Source organism: Amphichorda felina, assembly GCF_050947745.1.
Source record: "Amphichorda felina strain 45539 chromosome Unknown scaffold_1, whole genome shotgun sequence".
NCBI classification, from domain to species: Eukaryota; Fungi; Ascomycota; class Sordariomycetes; order Hypocreales; family Bionectriaceae; genus Amphichorda; species Amphichorda felina.
The window spans coordinates 2,341,200-2,364,812 of NW_028145049.1; the positions used below are offsets into that span (position 1 = coordinate 2,341,200).

Below are 23,613 nucleotides of genomic sequence, written 5' to 3' on the forward strand. Positions count from 1 at the left end.
ACCTGGGTTGTAAAAGGTGGCACGTGCACACACAATCCTCAGGCACAACCTCTCAGAACGCGCTCACAGCCCACCTAAGGTGGTCCTTAATCGCGGGTGTCGAGAGACGCGTATTCCAGCTGCTCCTCACCGCGAACTCCCACGCTCGACCGAGCGCCTACAGATCTCAGCCCGCATGTTGCGCGCCGGCGCCAGCGCAGAACACCATGTATATCAAACAAATTATTATCCAGGGCTTCAAAAGGTGCGCCCCCTCCCTGACGCGCTACGCTGCCGTGTGCGTTCCCCGCTGACCCATCTCGTAGCTACAAGGACCAGACCGTCATTGAACCCTTTTCCCCCAAGACAAACGTCATTGTTGGTCGCAATGGCTCGGGAAAGAGTAACTTCTTCGGAGCGATTCGGTTCGTGCTTAGCGATGCCTACACCCAGATGAGTCGCGAGGAGCGCCAGGGTCTTCTCCACGAGGGCTCTGGCTCGGCCGTCATGTCGGCCTATGTCGAGGTCATTTTCGACAACAGCGACGATCGTTTTCCGACCGGAAACAAGGAGGTTGTTCTGCGACGCACCATTGGACTGAAGAAGGACGAATATTCGGTCGATCGCAAAGTCGTCACTAAGTCCGATGTCATGAGCCTGCTCGAATCTGCAGGGTTCTCACGGTCAAACCCTTACTACATCGTCCCCCAGGGCCGCGTCACGGCCCTAACCAACATGAAGGAATCCGACAGGTTGAATCTTCTCAAAGAAGTGGCCGGCACTCAAGTGTACGAGACTCGTCGAGCGGAGTCCCTCAAGATCATGAACGAAACCAACAACAAGCGCGAGAAGATCGACGAGCTACTCGAATATATCAAGGATAGGTTGGATGAACTCGAGGAGGAGAAAGAGGAGCTGCGTGGATACCAGGACAAGGATCGCGAGAGACGCTGCCTCGAGTATGCCTACCACTACCGCGAGCAAGTCACGATTCAGGATACGCTGGAGGAGATCGACAATGCCCACCAGGATGGCCTCGACACGACAGACTCAAGCCGCGCAGACCTTCTCGAAAGCAAGAAGGCCATTGCGAAGCTGGATGCCGAGATGCACAAGCTGCAGAGGGAGATGGAGCTTTTGCAGATCGATCGGCGACAGCTTGAGGAAGACCGTCGCGAAAGCGGTAGAAACCTGGCCAAGGTAGAGCTACGTGCCAAGAACATCAAGGATGGCCAGTCGGCTCAGGAGCATTCTCTCGCTCAGCATGCTGCTGAGCTTGAATCCGTCAAGACCGAGATTGCGGCCAAGGAAAAAGAGCTGTCCAAGATCATCCCCGATTACAATAAGAAGAAGGCGAAGGAGGATGAGGTCAGGCGGAACTTGGATGCGGCAGAGGCGGCGCGGTCAAGACTTTTTGCTAAGCAGACGCGCGGCTCCCGATTCAAGAACAAGCAAGAGCGCGATGCCTATCTCAAGGAAGAAATCGAGGAGCTTTCAAACACAATCATGACCCAGAATGCCAACAAGATCGACGCAGACGAGGAAGTTTCGCGAGTTCAAAAGGCAATTGCCCAGGCTGAGCAGGACGTGGTAGACCTGAGGGCTCGACTCGCCAACTGGAAGGGGGACAGATCGGAGCTCGTCGAGGAGGCAACCGAGGCCCGCGACCAGCTCGACAGGCTTAACGACGAGCGAAAACTTCTCCGCCGAGAGGACGAGAAGCTCAACTCGCATATCTCCAACACTCGGCAGGAAAGGGACCAGGCTGAGAAGGAGCTGAGGCACACGATGGATCGCGAGGTTGCTCGGGGTCTGGCCACCATTCGCCGTCTGAAACAGGAGCGGGAGATTCCTGGCACCTATGGCACCGTTGCGGATCTCATGGAAGTGAATGATGCCTACAGGATTGCTGTTGAGCAGACTGCTGGGGGTCGCTTATTCAACTACGTCGTCGACAACGAGGAGACAGCCACCAAGCTGCTTAACACTCTCCACAGACAGCAGGGGGGACGTGTCACTTGCTTGCCTCTCTCGCGTCTCCGCCCTCGCCACGCCAACATGCCCAAGGCTCACGATGCTGTGCCGCTTCTTAGCAAGATCACGTACGATGCGAAGTTTGAGAAGGCCTTCCAGCGAATTTTCGGCAATACCGTTGTGTGCCCCAACCTGACGGTTGCGAGCCAGTACTCCAGGAGTCATGGCGTGAACAGCATCACTCCCGAAGGCGATACGACCAATAAGCGCGGTGCGCTCAGTGGCGGCTGGCTCGATCCGCAAAAGTCTCGTCTCAAGGCAGTCCGGGCGGCGAATAAATGGAGGGACGAATTCGACAAGCTGATGGACCAGTCTCTCGATATCCGGAAGCAGATTGAGGCCAAGGATCAGGAGATCACCGGCGCCATGTCGGAACTGCAGAAAGCTGAGCAGAAGCTGCGACAAGCCGATGATGGCTTTGAGCCCGCGAGTAACCAGCTCCGAAGTATGGTTGCCCATCTCGAAACCGAGAGGAACCATCTTGATGCGGCCATCAGACGTCGGGATACAGTAGATAAGAACATGAATGCGTTCATTGATGACCGCGACGCTCATGAGGTTGAGCTGCAGACTGATTTCAAAAAGAGTCTGACATCGGCTGAGGAAAGGCAGCTTGAGGAGCTTAGCAGCAGGACGCAGCAGTTGCAGAAGGAGTGGAACGAGATCAGCGCCGCTCGTAGAGAGCTGGAAAGCCGCAAGCAGATTCTGGAGGCTTCTCTGCGACAGAACCTGCAGCTGAAGCTGGACCAGCTCAACAGCCAAGCGTTCGAGGACTCGGCCTCGGGAACAAGCTCTGAGGGGTTGAAGGAGGTGCAGCGAGAGCTCAGCAAGGCGCAGAAGGCCTCCAAGGCTGTGGAGGCGGATCTGCGTGAGATCGCGGCTAAGACGGAGCAGTTGAATCAACGTATGGAGGAGATCGCTGCCGACAAGGCAGACCGCGAGCAAGCACAGGCCGAAATTGCGACGCGCATAGAGAAGCAGCGGAAGCGCGTTGAGAAGAGCTTGGCCAAGAAGAGCATCCTCACAACACAGCTTGCTGAGTGCGCCAAGAATATTCGGGATCTTGGAGTACTCCCTGACGAGGCGTTTGACAAGTATGAGAATATGGAGACTAAGACGGTATGCTGTGTTTACATATGAAGTTCTCCGTGTGTGGCTAACATGTCATCCAGATCAACTCAAGGCTAAAGAAGGTGAACGAGGCCCTCAAGAAGTACAAGCATGTCAACAAAAAGGCTTTCGAGCAGTACAACAGCTTTACCACGCAGCAGGACCAGCTCATGAAGCGGCGGAAGGAGTTGGATGAGTCGCAACATTCCATCGAGGAGCTTGTTGAGCACCTTGACCGTCGCAAGGATGAGGCCATCGAGCGCACTTTTAAGCAGGTATCCAAGGAGTTCGCCACCATCTTCGGGAAGCTGGTGCCTGCTGGCCATGGTCGTTTGGTCATCCAGCGCCGAACTGACCGACGCCAAGAGCCCGAAGAGTCGGACGAAGAGGCGCGAGGAAGCGTGGAGAGCTACAAGGGCGTGGGCATCAGCGTGTCGTTCAACTCCAAGGACCAAGACGAGCAGCAGAGGATACAGCAGCTCAGTGGTGGCCAAAAGAGTAAGTGTTGGGCCCCGATCTGAGATTGAGTACCTATGTGATGACTGACCGATGTACGCCCCCGCAGGTTTGTGCGCTTTGTGCCTTATTTTTGCTCTCCAGGCTGCGGAAAGCAGCCCCATGGTCATCTTCGACGAGGTTGACGCCAACCTGGATGCCCAGTACCGAACGGCTGTAGCTTCACTGCTCCAGTCCATCTCGGATGAAGTGGGCACACAGTTCATCTGCACCACTTTCCGTCCAGAGATTGTCCACGTCGCAGACAAGAGCTACGGTGTAACGTTCCGCAACAAGACGAGCTCCATTAACTGTGTGAGCACGGAAGAGGCCCTCGAATTTGTCGAAGGTCAGGCGAGGCCCGTTTAAAAGCCACGTTTGCGTGTAAGAGGTCGAAGTTTGGAGTACTGGGAGTCTGGCGTTGGGACGTTCAAGATGAGCTCCGGCTCTGAGAGGAGGACTGGGTCTGTACACAGATATGGCACTGGTATGCTGCCGATGATCCGAGGATATGATGGAACGCGGAGGAACCCTTGGTGTGTGATATACCTGGCAGTTTAGGATGAGGTTTATGAGCTCGGCACACTGTTACGGGGTCTTCTTTACTACTAGTGCTTTTATAGCCTTGTTATGGACAGCAAAGTATGTAACTACCACTATTAGCACAACTTTTATACTTCTACCTGCTATTAAGGACTTCTAGCAGGAGTGATATATTTAAGGCAAGGTACTCTAACCTGTAGTGTGCCCGGTCTAAAGCGAACCTGATTTGACACTGGCAAGCACTTGCCACTGCCGAGTCGCACCTGCTTGCTAATTGGCACCGGCCCACGGAACTGCGACTTCCCGCCTTCACAAATATCACACTCTCTTCACACACCCTCATCCACGCCTCTTACTCTCTTCCTTCTCCACTGCATTTTGACTGATACCATTGCACTACTGCAGTGATCCGGGCCAAGGCTGAGGGAAGCAGCCATCATGGACGTTACCGTCGACAACTTCTGGGAGATGCTCCCTAATATAATGCTCATCATCTCGTGCAGCGACTATATTGCCCTGGACATGGAGATGACGGGGATCAGGGCCAAGGACAACCCCTCTCAAGGGCCGGTCACATCTGTGGAACGGGTCTATGACCGAGTCAGATCTGCGGCGTCGACATTCCAAGCTGTTCAAATTGGGATGACATGCATCCGTTGGACCGGAAGTGAGTTTGCCATCCTCCGTCTCTTGGGGGGTGTGGTTCGCATCTAACAGTGCCTGCTTCGAGCAGTCATGTACCAATCGTTCACCTTCACAATACCCATCAGTCCCATGTTCGCGGCAGACACTAAGGTGTCTAGAAAAATGGCCGAAATTGTTGACCGCCAGCTCACTCTGTCCTACCAGTCCCTTCTTATGCTACATAGCCACGGTTTCGACTTGGGTGAAGCGCTGGGACAAGGCGTGCCCTACCTGAGTCGCGAGGAGCTCAAACAAGTCACCGAACAACTGTTGCAGCCCAAGAGGCATGAAAGGATTGATCCCTCAGCCCTGAAAACCCCAGCCAATGGTTCCTATACGGGTCTCCCCGAGGAACTGACGGTATTAGCCGAAGGGTTTTACAGTGGTCTCGCCGAGAAATTAAGAGAATGGCTAGAGACTAAACCAATTGTCGTGAGTCTTCTCTGGTGAGTACAATGGATAGTACTGACAATTTAGAGGGCTAAATTTCGAGTATTTGAACCGCGTGGGGGGAACTTGAGAAGATCAACTACAGCGATGGTCCACCAGCTTGTCCGCGAGGAGTTCCCAATGTGCCGTTGCTGGCGCGATTCTGATAACTGGGCGATTAATATCGAGATCAAGGACGAGGGAGCAGAGCGCCAGGTAGGATACGCCGTCAAAAAATAAATAAATACTGAGGGTTAGACTAAATACGCATCTAGAGGGCAGAGAAAATTTCCGAGGCTGTCGAAGCCGCCATCAGGAAGCAGCTCGGTAGGTGCTGGTATGTCATTTACGTACGGTCGCCTTACTCTGACCTTTTTTGTAGCCTTAACATTGGTCATCGAAGCTTTGATCAACGATGGCAAATCCAAAGACAACGGAGACTACAAATTTCCGGCCGTCTTACACGGTGTTGACGATACCATCCTGGAATCATTGGGTCAAGATCCGACTACATGGCCTTGCGATCTCCAGGCGCAGTGGATTAAACTATTCCTAAGGATCGAAGACAACAAGCCCGTTTTGATAGGGCATAATGTTGTCTACGACTTGTCCTTCTTACATTCCATGTTTATAGGGCCGCTTCCCGACAACCTAGAGAGTTTCCGCTAGAGGACTCACATGCTCTTCCCCCGGGTACTGGATACGAAGTTGCTAATCTCTCAAGTAGTCGATCCTGATATTATTGACCAAAACCTCGGAGACCTCCACGCCAGCCTCGAGTGCCAATCTTATCCCCTGGTAAGTAGCGTACCAGGATGGGCATACAATCGATACAGTCGTTCGATAGGTGCGAAGGTGGGCTCAGCCCACAATGCCGGCTTTGACAGTGGGTGCCCCCATGGACCATTATTTGGACTCTATAATGACTCTATCAGGCTATATGACGGCAATGGTGTTCCTAAAGCTCGCCACGCGGCAACTCCACTTGCAGGAGGTGGCCTCCCAGACCGACGGTGGCGAGATCAAGAATGGGGAAAATATATGGCAGCCTCGCTGGTTGGACGACCCTGACCGACACGATCCTTATATCCTCAGCAAGAGCAATCCCGAATACTCTCATCTGCCTAGCTTTGAAACTAACTTTTTCCAGCCCGTGAGGAATCGCCTACGCATGTCTTTTCTAGGCACCCTAAAGCTGGACGAGGAGCCTAAAAAAGCTTTGACATCTAGCGATGGTCCGGGATAGCGTGCTGTTGACGAGAAAACCGGACAGTCCAGACCCTGATGAAGACATCTTTGACGGGGTGGTAGTTGAGAATAGTAGGTAGTGTCTAGCTCTCATCGAATATTGTTTACCTAGCTAAAGGGGGAGGGGGGTTGGAGGATCAAGAATACCTGTGAGACGATAGGCTGTCATATATATATATATATATATAGGTTGGAGAGATGCAAAATCACTACCGGGCTGGGCAACTGGGTGCGATAGCTGTACAAGGAGTATACAAATATAATTTTACAAGCTGGGGCCTCATCCGCTGCACTCTAGTCTCATCTATCCGACATCATGTTGCGCACCCCCTTGAAATACTCGGGCGACAGCTCCTTCTCGAGTTCCTCTCTCGTCAACCACTTGAAGTCGGTATAGCCAAAGGGGTTGTTCTCGAGGTTGGCCTGGCCGGCCATGATGCGGCCCTTGAGGAAAAAGGTCTTTTCCCCCTTCTTCTCGACGGCTCCATCGGCTTTCTGGACGGGCTTCTGGACAAGGTGTGCTACGGGGACACGGCCGACGATCCAGGTGTTCATGTTGACACCGGCGGCCTCATCAAGTACCCTCTTGGCGCACTTTGAAAAGTCCGTTAGTCAAAAAAGGAATTCTTTGTCGTGGTGTTTGGCATGGCAATACTAACCTCGTGCAGATTCTCACCGGCGGGGACAATGTCGGACGGGAAAACCCAGCCGTTCTTGCCCTTGACAACCAGATAAAGCGTCCGTTCCAGCTGGCGGTCCAGCCTCCGGACATCGCCCGTGCGATCGGCCTCCGTCTCCCGGCCGCCCGGCAGCTCCACGGGGACGACGTCGGACTCGGGGATCAGCTCGGCGTCGTCGCTGACGCGGGCCTCGGCGTCCTTGAGCAGGCTCTTGAGCATGTGGTCCTCGGTGCTGAGCGTGTCGCCGACCTTGAGCTCGTCCTGCCACGCGGCGGAGCTTTTGCCATTGTACACGCCGAGCTCCTTGGCGACGGTGCCCTCACGCTCCTTGACCTTGAGGTCCCACTCTATGCGGCGCGCCGTGTCGGGCTTGAAGTAGATGCTGGGGATGAAGGTGTTGTTGAGGCGCTCCTCCAGGCGCTTCTGGTAGAAGAAAAAGGACGACTCGAAGGGGTGCAGCGGCCGCGTCAGGAGCGGCGCCCGCGTGAGGATGAGCCCGGAGCGGATGTCGTACGCGGCCGAGGGGTTCGCGGCGAGAGGCGGAGGCGGGGCGGTGTTGCTGGAGACGCCGCTGGCTGGCGAGCTCGATGTCGCCGCTTCGGTGGCCGTGGCGGCCGAGTAGAATCGCGCAGGAGTTCTGGCGTAGCTGGTTGCGCATCGAGAGCACAGGCTGTGGGGAGATGCTGGGAAGGGGGGGGAACGAAGAGCAGGACGTTAGTTGCCAGTGAGGCATTGGCGGTCGATTGGGAGACAACTTACAGAGTATGGTGCCCCGGAGGACCCGTCCTCCCCTACTTGAAGCTGTCATTATGGCTGATGACCCTCCGTGGCTGGCTCGAAAGACTCAAGCAGCACTGAGCGATGATGGATTGTCGCGTCTCCGAACTTTTTTGATGGTCCGACGCTTGGCCCCAGCCTGCAACGCAGAACGGTACGTACCCTTTGCTGACATAATACATCGGTATTCTTGCCTCAGGCGGCAGGCTCCACTCTGTCGCCCACAAACTTATCCCGCCTTGTGGTTCTCGCTTCTCTCCTCTTTCTTCTTTCAACCAAGGCGCTCATTCCTTATCGTCAAGACCTGTTCCACCTCCAGAACGTCCTGATCATTTACGAGTGCCTAGATTGAATCCTAGAGCAGTCTTTTTCGCTAGCGGCACCTTACTTTTAACCTACCGGGTTCTGTTAGATAGATACTGCTGACATTCTCTCTCCCAATTGCTCGCTTCCGTGCTCTGTTTTCTGCGCCTGGCGCGGCTGAATGGTAGCAGGTCTGTCGGAACCCTTCTGACGGCGTCTTTACGCCATGGGCTCTCTTCATCGTCCTACGATGACTCACTACGATGACTCAGTCCCTTACCCTCGAGACACGCTTTGGAGACTTGCGCGGTTCCGATCTTACGATTGATTGCCGGTACTTCTCCATGAGTTCTCGAGGATATATGACTAAACATTTTGTCAGGTGCACAAGTGTTCACTCGCGACGACTGTTGTGATAATAATAGCGTTCGATATTCGCATTCGTCCCCGTCTCATCCACATCTACCTACTTTGTACAAATGTTCCGTCGTCCTATCGAAAAAAATACAGTGCAGCTGGCCATGTCGCCCTGGCCAGTATGATAATCAAATCCCTATTTCCCAACTCCTATTGCGACGCGCCGATGCGAAGAGAAAACAAGTGTCCGCTCGCTGTTAATGCTGGGTATCATGAATCCATATGAACCGTCGAGTATGCCATGGAACGCCCGACCCATCATGAGATAAGACAAAAAGGACCACATTGCGCGTGCGGTGCGAGTCAAGCTGGCAGCCCGGCGAGAGCCTGAGCCACCTCCTGGGAAGCGCGCATCTCCCATGACCGTCGCGTATCCTCGTCGAGCGAACTCGCGTCCCTCACTTCTTCGTAAAGTTTTCGAGAGATGTCTCGATTTATCATCGCATATTGTTCCGGCGTTAACTTCTGGGCACGCCAGTGCGGTCTCAGAGCCGTTTTGACGATATCGTTGATGCTCTTCTTTTCTTCCTGGGTCATTGTTGCCCGAGTTGGTGAGGTATCCTCCGCACGTGATGTTATCGGTTGTGCCCTCCGTGGCCGGGGCTGTCGCAGCTCCAGTGTCCGGCGCTCTTTTCGTTTCGACCGCCCTTCGGAATCACTATGATCGCTACCACTGCCGCTACCGCTGCCGTTGCGGTTGGGCGAATAGTTTGCAGGCGGGTATCTTGGCTCAATGTGCGTACTAAGCGACAGAGTCGGGGATGTTGGCCGCCCGTTGGTTGGGAGCAGCGGAGGCGGTGTCATCGACATGGCTCGGGGGCTGCTGAGGTTGGAAGGGGAGGGTGATAAGACCGGCGAAGAGGCACCCGGAGGTATGCGCCTCCCTGAAGCTGATGGGTTACCGGCTTCGTCCTCGGAGTGAGCATGGGGCTCTAGTTCTTTCAGCAGAGATGACACCAATGCCGGCTCATTCTCGTCTCGAACTGTCGCGCCGTTTCTGGCCGTCGAAGTGCCATTAAGCCACCCCGTCGAGGGACCGGCTGTGACTGGAGACGAAACAGAGCCTGAAGCTTCGCCTTGCTGTGTTGGCAGCCGTCTGGTGCGAGGGCGCTTAAGTTTGCGTTCGGGTTCTTGCACCGGTTCTGCGGGAGAAGCCGTCACTGAGCGGACCTTGCGCTTCCGTGTGGCAGGAGCCGGATCTTCGGCCTCGCGAACACGTTCAAGGGCGCCCCAGGCTCGTCTCTCGTCTCTTGTCTCTTCGATGGGCTGAATCGGCTGCAGGTGCTCGGTGATTTGTGGTGGGATGTTATTGGCGAATGCGTCTTGGGCACCCAAGCGATGAGCAATATCCATCCGCTGCTGCCACCGCTGGAGTTCCCGCCGGTCCAGTTGTTGGAAACGTCGGAACTGCTCGAGCTCCTCATCCTCGTCATCGAAATTATCAAGGTCGACGTCGCTTAGGTCGTAGAAACGACCGGCGAACTGACCCCATGCACCCTGCCATTCGACGTTTCTTGCCTGGCGGCGTGCCCTCCTGAGACGGGCGCGAGTGCGGACATGATGTCCACGGGTGTCTCTTGGGTTTGGCCGGGAGACATATCGAGGACGGGCTAGCCGTGATTCCTCGTCGAGGGTCTCAGGCTCGTCTGCAAGTTGAAATAGGTGGCGACATTCCATGCAATACCAGTCGCCCTCGGGGATGCCCTCGAGGCCGATGCAGTGGGTGTGGTAGGCCGCATCGCAACTATCGCAGAGCAGCAGAATGTCCTCGCGCTCTGCCGAGTTGCATATGGGGCACGGGTGGTTCTGCTCCTGCTCTTCCTCGACATTCTCCCCGAGCCACTGTTGGAAATCGAATTCGGCGACTTGTTTCTTGTCTTCGACGTCGTAGGTGGAAATTGCGGTGCCTGTACGTGGAAAACCATAATAGTCAGTCGCTGTACGTGGTTGGGATGGACACTTGGTGGGCTGCAGGGGGTGTTCTTACCATCTACACCGTTGAAGACACGGACAGTATGGAATATGTTGCGGCAGATGGGGCAAGAATTGGTCTTCTGGGCCCATGAGCGGATGCATGCATCGTGGATGATGTGGTCGCAGCCATCGAGAGCTGCCACAATGTTGAGATGGCTAGCGGCCTCGTCGTTGTTGGACTTGATTGTGGATGTGGATGTGCTTATGGCTGTAGTGGTGGTGGCGGCGGCGGCGGTGGTGGTGCTACCGTCGCCTGCAGGTACCTGGGGAGGGTCTCCATCCGCAGCGAGGGTGACGGTCGAGGCCAAAGAGCGCGGAAGGGGAAGAGAGTCCAGGCATATTATGCACTGCTCGGGCTCAGACATGATGCCGATTGCAATGATACAGACGAGACCTTGATGAAAACATGTAAAATGATGGCTCGGGAATGTGGTACTCTTGACAAGGCGCCGACGGACCGGTGGCGGCAACGAAGGGCGCTGCGTAGGTGGTAATAGTGGTTGGTGGTTGTGGTGCTGGCGGGAGTACAGTGATGCAGCGGGTTGCACTGGGGGGGCTGTCGTTCAGGTGCTGGTGGGTAGGTGGGAACTTTGGGGGCGGGGGGGGAGAATTGGTGGAAGTGAAGGAGGGAGAGTTGAGAGGTGCCGCCGGCGCCAGCAGCTCGTGGTCCTGCTGCTGGGAGGCAGTGGAATAATAATAGCGGGGCTCCAGGTCCAATCAACGTGCCCAGCTAGTGGCAGTGCCGCCTGTTCGCTGCTGTTGGTGCTGAGCTGAGGTTGCCGGTGCTTTACAGCAGACAACCTCGTTCCAGGCCTCGTACTCGTAGAATGGGTGATCCTTTGATCCCAGCGTGATCCTCTGGAAAATGTCTCTTGGGTTAACGCCGGGAGCTTCTGATCCCGGGTGTTTCCTGGGCGAATTTGTGCTTCCCTCGTGGTCTGTGGCTTGTGGCGTGGTCGTGCGTACTTCGTAGGTAAGGTAGGTTTGTGACCAGTGGTTTCCAGGCTTGGTCGCTCTTAGCTGACAATGATGAAAGAAGACTGATGAGAGCAACGACACGCTGAGGACAGTAATAAAACGCCACTCTGACAACAGACTACCATTAAAGCCACGCAGCAGGGGGCAATGGATTGGAAGATGTGCTGCCAACAGGCTCGACAAGATCAGGCCGATGGGAAGTCAAGTCGTCTCACTTTGGGACCCAAGTATGTATGGCTGCTGCTGGGGAGTGCCAGGGAGCACGGTGGATGCGAGGGCGGGTGAACCTTGTTGATGGGGAAGAATGAGCTGCCGCTGCTGGCGAGAAAAGAGCTCGCTGCGGCACGTGTGACCAGTCACGAAGGCGCCCCCAGTTCTCCAATCCAGGCATAAGACATCTTTTTAGGGAACTCTTGGAAGGCAGGTCGGGGCCCGTCTAAGTATCGGGGGTGCGTGACCACCTCTCACAGGTGCATACGAGTAGTACTAAATACTAATACAGGCAGCTTGTTGACCTTGCTTTCGTGGCTGGGTGGGTTGACTAAATAGGCAGCCCGCCCTGAGTGACGTTGATAATGGGCCTCTCAGGTGGATGTGCGTGGGCGAATGTCGGTATCGGTTTTGTATCATCAGATTCATGACGAGTGGTTTCGTCGGTCACCCGAGGCTTGCGGCTCGCTTCACGACCCTGTTTCTCCGGTTCCAATTCGAACTACTACTTTGACGACGGGAGTCGACGGGCGGACAGAAACCATTCAAATCCCTGCCCCCCCCAGGCTCATGGGGTTCAACTATTACGAGTACGAATCCCCATAAAACGGCAACCTGACGCATTCATCTCGGATGCGCGGTTAGGAAGTTCACCGTCATTTCATTTACTCGTGAATGCCAATTTCAGTGACTCATCCCTGGGGCTATCGAGGAGATCTCGGTGCTGGTCAAAGCATCGGGCGAAGGAAGCATGCGTACTCGTACAGCAGGTCCCAGCACACGTAACCAACCAAAAAGGTTGCGTGCTGACCTCATGACAAGGCTGACGTGCCTGGCTCTTTGAATGCCCAACCACCCACAAAGTCTCGTCAAATCTATAAGGCGATCTGGTTTGCGGGCGTCAATAATTGCTTGTGCCCTGCTTTTGAGTGGGCTTGGGCTGCTCTTGGGTGAGTTGGCGTCCCCACTCCCACAATGCGTGCGGCAAGGCGTTGGTAAGGCTGGTGTTACGCTCCGTCAAGTGAGCGACTCACAAGGACACGCGACTCACCAAGCCACGTAAAAAAGGCTCGCCAGGTCTGGATACGTAACCTGCAATGACCAAGGAAGCCGGGGAAATCATTACTAGTTAGTCACACTCGTGGCTGGTCTATTTTCGCCTTCACACTTGCGAGGCCGTTGACGCTTGCCGAACGCAAGGCACCAAGGGATCGCCGTTGCAGACCTCAATCATCACGTTGTCGGGCAGAGACAAGGCCAAGAACGCATTCGTCCAAACCCATGCAGAATTTTTTGTTTTGGTCCATTGCTAATCGACCGGCCTCTATGAACCGCAGACCGAGAGGCTGACGTTGCAGATCGTCAACTCGTAGTGTAGGAACGAATACCCGCCATGTCCCTCCCCAATGCACCAGTCCGGAAAGCAAAGCCGAGAAATTTGAATGCTCTTCGCTCCAACACCACCTTAGACCTCCGCAATCTCCCTCAGACGTCGCAGGGTCGAGCGGGTAGCGGCAGCGGCAGCGGTACTATAGCGAATCCTGTGTTAGCGTTTTTCGTCGCCCGAGGAGAGGGCGCCGCATCCGCGTGAGGACGTGATGCTGGCGGAGAGACGTACGAGACGGTGTAGGCGCCACCAGCAATGGTGCGCTTGCAGCCACGGCAGTTCCAGATGCCAACAGCCTGCCGGCGGACGGTGACCTTTCCGCAGAAGGTGCAGGTGTACTTGGCGTGCTGGGTGATTTCCATCTTCTTCACCTGCTTACGCAGGGAGGCACCGTAGCTGTAAAGAATCAAAGTCAGTTTTCGGGTGTTCCGTCAGGCTCCGCTCCGTCGTCTGCCGTCCATCGTCTCGCACGTAGTGGTCGATTGGCGTAGGTAGATGATTGATTTTCACGAGTTTGCGACGGCGCGACCTCAGTCTTGCTGTTCGAGGCATTCCGTTTCACAGGTCCCACCAAAGGGAGGTCGATAGTAGTCGTAGATCGAGCATTTCCGTGTCGAGAGTCGAAGACGAATTCGGACGAGGCGGTTGGGGCACAACTGGGAACTCACCGGGTACCATATTTACCGCTGCAATCCCAGGTTAGCAAGAGTGTCAACAATCCTTTTGAAGATGATGAATACGTACGTCACGCCGACCTTCTTGGTGCGCTTCGTCATTTTGGCTGGTTGTGTGTGGTTTGACGGTGTCGGGGTGGAGGATCGGTAGAGTGCGGTTGACGATGGACCACCGAAAATGTATTGCTGGGTTGGAGTTGTGAATTTTCCTTAGGGCAAGCACGTGAGTGGGGGAAAGTGAGAAGTGCTAGTGCGCGCGGTCAAAAAGGTGTTGCGGGTCCAATCGAGTGCCGCAAAAACTTCGGGCCAAACATAAGGTACCTAACGTAGGAGCTGTGAGTTGTCTTGGGCTAGAACCAAGGTCACGTGAACTGCTGGTGATGGAAGCAATTGTCGACCTGGAAGCTAGGGACTTGGATTAGGTTGTCCATTGGTGCGATGCAAACATTTTATTGATCCAGATAGTTATGAGTCAAAATTGCTACGGGCGAGATACCTAATCTTCGCCTTGACCAGAGAGTTCTTCGCACATTGGTGCGTGGAGAGAAAGACGGCGGTGGGAAGCGACTGTCAACGCCTGTGCCTCGGCAGTTGGAGAGACGGGTCATGATGGTCCTCTCTGGATGGTTGCTCTACGACGTACTCGCACATACGAGTATCCGTACGGGGCTACGGATACTTATGAGACACAGCATACAAACATTATACTCTGGTATCATGACTTGGCCCGTACTTTTTTATTTTATTTTTTAGATGCAGTGCTCGTAGTTTTTTCACATCTCGTTTGAAGTACAGATAGCCACCAGCTGTTTTCCCGGGTTGGTAATGTTTGTTGCTTGCCCGTGGTTCTTGGTTGAGCGGAGATCGCCCGGGGTATGTTGGCTAATGTCAATACTTTATCTCCCCTTCCACGCAGCTACCTATAAAATCAACAACGAACTCCTCATCTCCAATTGCAGTTGATTTTATCGCTAACCTCAATTCAGTCTTCAGCTAAATAGGCGAGCATTTTTGGTTCCATCATGCCTTTGAAACAGCATGGTCGTCAGTACGACCTCATTGTCTTTGGGGCTACCGGTGAGCTGCGCACTGGTTGAAACTGTTTGTCTCGGATGCTCACACAGGAACCAGGTTACACCGGCCTATTGGCTTCGGAACACATTGCGACTCACCTCCCAACTGACCTGAAGTGGGCCGTTGCAGGCCGCTCCGAAGCCAAGCTGCAAAATGTGGTTGGCGAGTGCAAGAAGCTGAACCCCGACAGAATCCAACCAGGTATGGCGAAACCAGGATAGAGTGCTTACCTTATCCGTATATGCACTGTCATCTGGGGCACTGACCATTGTGTTTCTTTCAGCCATTGAGCTCGCCGATGTGAATGATGAAGAAAGCCTGCAGGCTTTGGTTGAGAAGGCGTACATTCTCATCACCACTGTTGGGCCATACTGCATGTATGGTGAGAAGGTCTTCAAGATATGTGCCGAGACCGGCACCCATTACTTTGATTGCACTGGTGAATTCCCCTGGGTCGGCCGCATGATTAAGAAATATGAGAAGACTGCCCAGAAGAGCGGTGCTCTCATGTTCCCGCAGATTGGTGTCGAGTCTGCGCCTCCAGATCTCTGCACCTGGGCTCTGGCTCAGCATGTGCGAAAGAACCTAGGGACATTTACCAAGGATATTACCATCAGTATTCATGAGCTCCAGTCAGTTTACAAGAGGGCCTATTTCGAAGCATCATGGAGCTGACTGTACCTGTAGCTCTGCCCCCTCCGGTGGCACGCTCGCAACTGTCCTCTCAATCTTCAACTACTTCACTCTCAAGGAGATCCAAGAAGCCCAGAAACCATATGCCCTATCCCCCGCTGCTCACAAACAACCCACTAGGCCTGTCGGTTCTCTATTGAGTGGTCTGTTTGGATCTCGCTCCATTCCCGACCTTGGCATCGTCACCACCTCACTCGCAGCTTCGACCGACACCTCTCTCGTGGAGAGGACCTGGGGCCTGCTTTCTGTGACTCCAAGCCGCAAAGATGAGTTCTATGGACCCAATTTTACGTGGAACGAAGTCTTCAGGGCCCGAAACTGGCTCCACGGAGCCATGGTGCATTGGGGTCTCTTGCTGGGAGGCTTCCTCATCGCGTGCATCCCCCCTGTGAGGACTCTGCTTCGCAAGTTCATCTACCAGCCTGGCGAGGGCCCGCAGAGGGAAGATATGCAAAGAGAATCGATTGAATACCGGGGGGTTGCGAAACCGGAGGGCGAGGTCAAGGGCAACCAGAGGGCTTTCTGCAAGGCTACTTACAGCGGCAGCATGTACTACCGTAAGTGCTCTCACTAATCCTCAATGGGAGGGAACACATTTACTCACCGTCCACAGTTACGGGGCTCTTCCTTTCGCAAGGAGCATTGACCCTTCTGGAGGAGGACACTGGCCTGGGTGGAGGAATCTACACACCAGCCTGCCTGGGCCAGCCCTTTATTGACCGCACCTACAAAGTTGGGTTCAAGGTTGACGTCGAGACACTGGAGGATTAGGGGAAATGAAGCAACTAATCTAAACTGGTCGATGATTTTTTTTCTTTTTTAAATTTGTTTGGTACTTAGTTATACCCGTGGAGGTTCTTACTATATTGGTAGTACGTACGTACCTAGTCTCCTTCGCCTTGCTAGATGACGCCGCATATTGCTGAACTACTTCTTATCTCATGGCACTGCGCCTGGGTAGCACAAGAACTCGGTCGCCGTGGGGTTCCTTCCCTCACAATCCCAACTGCCTGGTAGTAATGCAGGACTGGTATATGCATAGGCGGAGGCGTTTTGTATGTTGCGCGAGAGTAGTACTCGTATGCCGTTGATTTTGTCTTTCGGGGTGTCTTAGAGTATTTGTTAAGAAATAAAATCAATCAAACAGGCAGTTGAGGCAATCTGTGTGTGGCATGTGGCACAGAGGGGCAGTTGTTTCGCCTGTTTCCGGATTCGGGGGGATGCACGATCGGCTGTAATAAGTACAGTACCCAGTAAAAGTACGAATACGTAGCTCCAATAGCTCCAACGGGGGACGTCATTGCTGCAAAAGTCAAGTGCGCATCAACAGTCCTCCTCCTACCTCGTTGCACACTGCATACTGTACCACGCCCATTGACTCCTCGAGCATCTCCATTTTCTCCGATCCAACGGCACCCCCATCGAGGCCCCGAAGCACTCTCGGCTGACGATCGGCATGTGCGACATGTGCGACACGACTTGATATTCATTGTGGCGAGCTAGCTAGCCAACGTCCCAGCTGCTTTGTGACCAGCAATGGAGGCATCCCAACCCGGCCAGACTGGCCAGACTGATCAGGCTGGCCAAAGCAGCCAAAGCAGTCCCAGCGGCTCCGGGCCCAACGCAACCGAGAACACACCGCTGCTCCAGACAGGAGACGGCCGCCCCAGAAACTCGCGGACCGTCACTTTTAGCTCCAATCCCGTCACCAGGACCATTGAACCCATCCCCCAGCGCACACCTTCGAGGAGCCCCCACCATGTTCTCGGTGGCACTTCTGGAGCAGCCGTATCCAGTGCTGCTGGCCAGCCCGTCTTCGCTGCCCTAAATAGCAAGCTGCGAAGGCGAAACAGTCACAGCGCCGTCCCCCCGAGCTCCATGCCCCTGGGCCCCAAGATCGGACCGCAGCGAAGCACCAAGAAGACGGAGAAGCTCAAGCTGCTGCCGAACCCAGAGTTTGACGAGGAGGAACCCGACGACGAGGATGGCGGCCGAGATGTATACTCGCAGTACGCCCGCATCAAGGACCCCAACGCCAGGAGGGATGCAGCGAGACTGGGCAAGGCCGACAGAGATAGGTTACCGCGAGTGACAGCGTACTGCACTGCCAACCGGTATGATATGGAGGCCCTGCAGCGGTTCTTCAAGGGAAAGGGCAAGACGAGAGGTGCGAACCCGAAGCTCATTGACGAGTGTCTGTACTCGCCATACAGCTACAGCAAGGGGCCACCTCAACCTCGATCTCGTCCGGACCCCGTGATGGTATACGAACGCAGGCACTCTACCGGCGGTGAGTCCATAGAGGAAGGCCACCAGCGCCGGGAGACTCTCATAGACGCCAGTCCAGATAGCCCCGAGGATGGGTACACACAGCGACCCGACATTGACACCGGGCCTCTTCATAGCGAGGAGCTCCTCGGTCCTAGCATTGCCGACGATGACCGCCCCATCACCGACAGCATACCCGACTTTGACATAACCGTCCACACCCCTGAGGTCTTCCTATTCGACTACGGCGTGGTGGTGATATGGGGCATGACCCAGGCTCAAGAGACTCGATTCCTCAGGGATATATCCAAGTTTGAGCTCGAGAAGCTCTCGCCCGACGATGTTGAGACGGAGCACTTCAACTTCTACTACACCAGGGAATACCAGCCGCGTATATACAACGATTTTATCACATTACGCGATAAGAACAACTATATGACCAAGCTGGCTATTTCCCACGCCCTAGCCCAGAGCGTCAAGGTATGTCCTCCAATGTTGACTATATCAGCTTCGGAAACTATGCTAATACGGGGATTCCACAGACATCTCTCTTCGAGGAGCTGATAGCCTCCACCGTAGAGACATGCAAGGATATTCCGACCCAGATTGCCATGACCGGCAAGATTGCCCTCAGCCGCTCCCAGATCAACATGCAGATTGGCGAGCTGTTCATTCTCCGCATCAACATCCACCTCAACGGCTCCGTCCTCGACACCCCGGAGCTCTTTTGGGTCGAGCCCCAGCTTGAGCCCGTCTATCAGGCTGTCCGGAGCTACCTCGAGATGGACCAGCGAGTGAACCTGCTGACGGAGCGCCTCGATGTCATTGCCGACCTGCTGGCTGTGCTCAAGGACCAACTGAGTCACGGACACGGCGAGATGTTGGAGTGGATTGGTATGTTCCCTCTTAGAAAGAACTTGACTCCCTGGTTGACAATGTGCTAACACTTGGTAGTCATTGTACTCATTGCGGCAGAAATATTGGTCGCTGCTGTCAACATTGTTGTGGATCTCTATGCCGGGGAAGTTTAATAGCACTGAATGCTACTATGGAAGGCATATGTGCCAAAATGACAGCATTATTATTGTCATGTACATGTATTTGTACAGCTTGTAGATATATGAAAGGCTTCACAGCAACTTGGAATAATAGTATACGAGGATCCAGGATGTTAGCTTTTTTTTTTTTTTTTGCAAGAACAGAGCAAGTAAACCTCAATGTCTATTAATACGACCCATATCTGTTCCGCAGCCCAATGCGCTACTAGTCACGTCCTGAAGCACCTATTCCACCGTAAAACGCCTAATCATGTCAACACCCGATTTGATACAAACATGGTTTATGTCTTCTTCAGTCGCCCCCCCGGTCCTTATCCGCTGAAGGCTCGCGTTCCTCGACGTCGTTATCCTTCATCTCCACGTCCTCGTCTCGTGCCTCGTCCTTGACCTCTTTGTCCTTCTTGTTTCCCTGTTCCTCCTTATCGTCCTTATCGTCCTTATCCTCCTTGTCATCCTTATCCTCCTTATCGTCCTCGTCATCCTTGTCGTCCTTGTCGTCCTTGTCATCCTTAGCCGGAGAGGCAGCCCGCTTCTCACCACCTTCACTACCCTCGCGATCCTTGGCCTGGCTGGATGCCTTGTACTGATCCACGTACTTATCCTTGTCAGATTCTGACAGCTCCTTCCAGCCGCGCTCCAGCTCCTCGTCGACGTTGACGTCCTGGTCCGTGCTCTTATCCTCCAGCTCAGGGCGGTGCTCCTTGGCATAGAGGTCGAAGGCGCCCTTGGAGAGCGCCTCCGGGTCGGCGGGCCCAGTGGCGCCCTCGTCGAGCGAGGGCCGGCGGTCGGAGCCGGCGGGGGACTGGGAGGTGCGGCGGTTGGCGGAGGGGGACTTGTCCTTGGTGTCAGCGTCGCCGGGGGCAGTGGCCTTGCGGTGGCCGCGCTTGATGCGCAGGGGCTTCTCCTTGGGCTTCCGGAGGTTAGCATCCGCATCTCTGAGTAGATTGCTGTGGGTCTCGGCGTGATGCTGTTCCTAGGACAGAGCACACAAATATCAATACTGTAGAGGTGAGAGAGCCCCAAAGGGGTGGACTGTGGGAGGCAGAGAGAGAGAGAGATAGAGGGTGAGACTTGGAGAAGAAATATCGGGCGGTTCGCTATCGTACCGTTGGTGGTGGGCTGGGGCTGCCCTCCGAATCCTCGACGTTGGTGCTAGTGCGCTTAGCCAGCTGCTCAAGCAGGAAAGCCCGCTCAATTCTCAGCTTCTCGACCTGGCGCTTGATGCGAGAAAGGCGCACGCGGGCGGCATCGTTGGCGTCTTCAACCTCGTTGGTGCGGTTCTTGAGCTGGACACATTTGCGGCGGTAGGCCTCCTCTACGGAGGGAGGCAAGGAGGGAGGGACGGCTGATGGAGCGACGTTAGCTTCGGGGTCTGCAAGCTTGCGCTTCGGCGGCATCGTGGTTGGCGTGTGGGTGGTGGTGATGCGTAGTTGACCAGAGGGTTGGCACAGTGTCGTGGATGCGGATAATGGGGGCTCGAGAGGGAGACGAGAGACAACAAAGGGGAATTTCTACTGTCAAGAACGCGACTCACAAGATTGGGGCGCCATGACGTCGGGCGCGTTCGCTGGTCGGGAAGCGGAGGGTCAGGGAGGGAGGGAGACAGAGTGCGAGGTGCACTGATGGCGCTGTGGGAGCTCCCTAGCCAGGGAGGCTTAGGGGGGTTGCTTTACTGCACAAGCCGCTGTGAGACTGGCAAACACTCCCGGCCAACAGACGTATTTGCAACCCGGGAATGCGACTATTGGTGATGGATGGACTGGTTCGTGACGGACGGCTGCGGCTCCAACATGGGGAAAATTGAAGCCAGACGCGAGCGAGGCTGACCGACTTGCTACGATTCAAGGCCAATCGCGTGTCTCCGGAGAACCCTGGGGTCTGATCGTGGGTCAGTTCCCTGTTAGCACGGTACCTACCGCTATGTCATCATCCGTCACAATGGGAGGTACCTGGCAACCTGTCTACACCGCCGAGTGACTGCAGGAGCGTCAGGCCAGCACATATTTATGTGTTGGTGTATTATCGCACTATGTTAAAGTTAGGGGAGGGCCACATCAAGAAATCTATGACAAGGCCCGGTCGGGGCGAAAACTGAACTTCAACAAGTGGCTTATACGTGGTTGGCATGGTAGTACCAGCAGTTGTTCTGCCACCATGCAGTACCGCCTTAGCATTCCTAGCAGGTATACCATTGTGTCGCTCGCCGCCTTCAGGCCGCTGCATTACGGCTCTTATGTTTGAAGAGACAGATTCTAAAATCCCTCCTTTAATTTCCGTGTTTGACATCACCTCGAGACAGAGTACTTGGGTTTCAATGACAGGCAGCCTTAGAAGTCAAACGTGCCCATGAGCGCAGGCAGCTGCAAGGTACCTGGCAGGCCGGAGCGGATCAACCTCACCCGGAGGGGCCCTGTCCCATTGGCCAGCGGGGTACCTCCAAACCACACAGCCCAAGATTTTCTAGGAGCGGTGGCATCAAGTGATAACCTAGCAGCTCCTGGATCTCAAGGTTGGAAGGATAATCATTTTGGTCTTCCTTCTTTCCGGAGCGCCCGCACATAGCCACCATGTCGCTCAACATCCCCAACGCGCCCAACGCCAACTTGTTTAAGCAGGGCTACAACAAGTGAGTAGCTTGCCCACCACCCCCCACTCTCCTGGTCTCCTGGCCGGGGGAGCTTGGGAACCAGACCGCTGACCATGATACCAGCTACGACTCCGAGGATGGCGCCGTCCTACGAAACATCGAGGCTTGCCGTGCCATCTCCTCCACAGTCCAGACCTCTCTAGGTCCTTACGGCCGCAACAAGATCATCATCAACCACCTCCAGAAGATGATCCTCACCTCCGATGCCGCCACCATCCTCCGCGAGCTCGACGTCGTCCACCCGGCCGCCAAGCTCCTCGTCATGGCCAGCCAGCAGCAAGATTCCGAGATGGGTGACGCCACCAACCTCGTCATCATCTTCGCCGGCGAGCTGCTGCGCAAGGCCGAGGACCTGCTGCGCATGGGCCTCAAGGCCTCCGACATTGTCATCGGCTACGAGAAGGCCCAGAAGTTTGCCCTCGAGGCTCTCGATGAGCTGACCGTTGACAAGGTGGAGGATATCCGCGACCAGGGTGAGCTCAGCAAGGCCATCCGCACCGTCGTCGCCAGCAAGCAGAACGGGAACGAGGACTTCCTGGCCGACCTCGTCGCCGAGGCCGTGCTCGCCGTCCTGCCCAAGAACCCCGCCAACTTCAACGTCGACAACATCCGCGTGGTCAAGATCATGGGCGGCAGCCTGGAGCAGAGCAGGGTGGTCAAGGGCATGGTCTTCCCCAAGGAGCCCGATGGTTCCGTCAAGAAGGCCCGCAAGGCCAAGGTCGGCGTCTACACCTGCCCCATTGACAACAGCCAGACCGAGACCAAGGGCACTGTCCTGCTTCACAACGCCAAGGAGATGGTTGATTTCACAAAGGGTGAGGAGTCGCAGCTGGAGACAGCCATCAAGGAGCTCTACGACTCGGGCCTGCGGGTCGTCGTTGTCGGCGACCGGGTAGGCGATCTGGCGATGCACTACCTCAACCGCTTCGGCATCCTGTGCATCAGGATTCTCAGCAAGTTCGAGCTGCGCAGAGTCTGCCGCGTCGTGGGTGCTACGCCGCTGGCCCGGCTAGGAGCCCCCATGCCCGATGAGATGGGCACCATCGACGTTGTCGAGACCCTCGAGATTGGCGGTGACCGCGTCACCGTCTTCCGCCAAGAGGACGAGGTGACGAGGACGGCGACACTGGTCCTCCGTGGAGCTACGCAGAACCACCTTGACGACATTGAGCGCGCAGTCGATGACGGCGTCAACGTTGTCAAGGCTATCACAAAGGACCCGCGTCTCGTACCCGGTGCCGGTGCCACAGAGACTCAACTCGTGGAGAGGATACAGGCCTTTGGCGAGAAGACGTCCGGCCTGAGCCAATATGCCATTAAGAAGTACGCCGAGGCGTTCGAGGTTGTCCCCCGCACGCTGGCCGAGAGCTGCGGTCTTGACGCCACCGAGGTCCTCAGCCGTCTGTACGCCGCTCACCACAAGGGTGACGGCTGGGACACGGGTGTTGATGTCGATGCAAGTTCACTTTCCCCCCATTCCCGCCCAACAGATCGCTGACCTGAAATCAGAACGTCGAGGACACTGGTATCCTGGACGCCAAGGAAGAAGGCATCCTGGATCTCCTCGCTCCCAAGCACTGGGCCATCAAGCTCGCCACTGAGGCCGCCCGCACAGTCCTGTCCGTCGACCAAATTATCGTTGCAAAGCGTGCTGGTGGGCCCAAGCCTCCTGGCCCCAACCCGGTAAGTACCCCCCCACCATGACCATTGGCACAACGTGCGAAGCCACCCGGCAATTGCTAACCAGCCCCCGCCACAGAACTGGGATGAGGACTAAGTCGTTCCCACAATTCATGACAAGTCATTCACAGATACCGGTCGGGGGGGAACAACTGCCAAAGGGCCCCCAGGTGGGGAGGAAGGCTTGCATTAATGAGATGAAGAGAAAAGGGAGAACTCGTGATGCAGGCTTATTCTGTAAACTGCACAGGATATAGAGGGGCTGGGTGAA

The 23,613-nt window shown here is 55.2% G+C and overlaps 9 protein-coding genes across 9 annotated transcripts; 5 read left to right on the forward strand and 4 right to left on the reverse strand.

The window, feature by feature from the left end:
* Window positions 1-206: 206 nt before the first annotated feature.
* On the forward strand, window positions 207-3,987 carry SMC3 (cohesin subunit SMC3; the record flags this gene model as incomplete). The annotated part of the gene is made up of 4 exons (XM_083190260.1): window positions 207-244; window positions 306-3,132; window positions 3,186-3,621; window positions 3,689-3,987. 4 exons carry the CDS (start codon window positions 207-209, stop codon window positions 3,985-3,987), a joined length of 3,600 nt encoding a protein of 1,199 aa, XP_083054119.1.
* Window positions 3,988-4,599: 612 nt separating this feature from the next.
* Window positions 4,600-5,943, forward strand: ACO1O0_000765 (CAF1 family ribonuclease; the record flags this gene model as incomplete). The annotated part of the gene is made up of 5 exons (XM_083190261.1): window positions 4,600-4,828; window positions 4,895-5,277; window positions 5,395-5,490; window positions 5,550-5,601; window positions 5,657-5,943. 5 exons carry the CDS (start codon window positions 4,600-4,602, stop codon window positions 5,941-5,943), a joined length of 1,047 nt encoding a protein of 348 aa, XP_083054120.1.
* Window positions 5,944-6,822: 879 nt separating this feature from the next.
* On the reverse strand, window positions 6,823-8,010 carry ACO1O0_000766 (mitochondrial 54S ribosomal protein mL46; the record flags this gene model as incomplete). Its single annotated transcript, XM_083190262.1, has 3 exons — window positions 6,823-7,116; window positions 7,182-7,885; window positions 7,962-8,010. The coding sequence occupies 3 exons, from the start codon at window positions 8,008-8,010 to the stop codon at window positions 6,823-6,825; spliced, it is 1,047 nt and encodes a 348-aa protein (XP_083054121.1).
* A 992-nt stretch (window positions 8,011-9,002) lies between these two features.
* ACO1O0_000767 (uncharacterized protein) lies at window positions 9,003-11,038 on the reverse strand (the record flags this gene model as incomplete). Its single annotated transcript, XM_083190263.1, has 2 exons — window positions 9,003-10,606; window positions 10,687-11,038. 2 exons carry the CDS (start codon window positions 11,036-11,038, stop codon window positions 9,003-9,005), a joined length of 1,956 nt encoding a protein of 651 aa, XP_083054122.1.
* Window positions 11,039-13,326: 2,288 nt separating this feature from the next.
* RPL43 (60S ribosomal protein eL43) lies at window positions 13,327-14,024 on the reverse strand (the record flags this gene model as incomplete). The annotated part of the gene is made up of 3 exons (XM_083190264.1): window positions 13,327-13,390; window positions 13,480-13,644; window positions 13,993-14,024. 3 exons carry the CDS (start codon window positions 14,022-14,024, stop codon window positions 13,327-13,329), a joined length of 261 nt encoding a protein of 86 aa, XP_083054123.1.
* A 920-nt stretch (window positions 14,025-14,944) lies between these two features.
* On the forward strand, window positions 14,945-16,460 carry ACO1O0_000769 (Saccharopine dehydrogenase-domain-containing protein; the record flags this gene model as incomplete). Its single annotated transcript, XM_083190265.1, has 5 exons — window positions 14,945-14,999; window positions 15,054-15,197; window positions 15,280-15,628; window positions 15,684-16,246; window positions 16,303-16,460. 5 exons carry the CDS (start codon window positions 14,945-14,947, stop codon window positions 16,458-16,460), a joined length of 1,269 nt encoding a protein of 422 aa, XP_083054124.1.
* Window positions 16,461-17,225: 765 nt separating this feature from the next.
* Window positions 17,226-18,988, forward strand: RMD1 (RMD1 family protein; the record flags this gene model as incomplete). Its single annotated transcript, XM_083190266.1, has 3 exons — window positions 17,226-18,437; window positions 18,500-18,851; window positions 18,912-18,988. 3 exons carry the CDS (start codon window positions 17,226-17,228, stop codon window positions 18,986-18,988), a joined length of 1,641 nt encoding a protein of 546 aa, XP_083054125.1.
* A 319-nt stretch (window positions 18,989-19,307) lies between these two features.
* ACO1O0_000771 (HMG-box domain-containing protein) lies at window positions 19,308-20,412 on the reverse strand (the record flags this gene model as incomplete). Its single annotated transcript, XM_083190267.1, has 2 exons — window positions 19,308-19,988; window positions 20,122-20,412. The coding sequence occupies 2 exons, from the start codon at window positions 20,410-20,412 to the stop codon at window positions 19,308-19,310; spliced, it is 972 nt and encodes a 323-aa protein (XP_083054126.1).
* Window positions 20,413-21,582: 1,170 nt separating this feature from the next.
* CCT8 (chaperonin-containing T-complex subunit CCT8) lies at window positions 21,583-23,439 on the forward strand (the record flags this gene model as incomplete). Its single annotated transcript, XM_083190268.1, has 4 exons — window positions 21,583-21,641; window positions 21,726-23,112; window positions 23,172-23,345; window positions 23,422-23,439. The coding sequence occupies 4 exons, from the start codon at window positions 21,583-21,585 to the stop codon at window positions 23,437-23,439; spliced, it is 1,638 nt and encodes a 545-aa protein (XP_083054127.1).
* Between the last annotated feature and the right edge of the window lie 174 nt (window positions 23,440-23,613).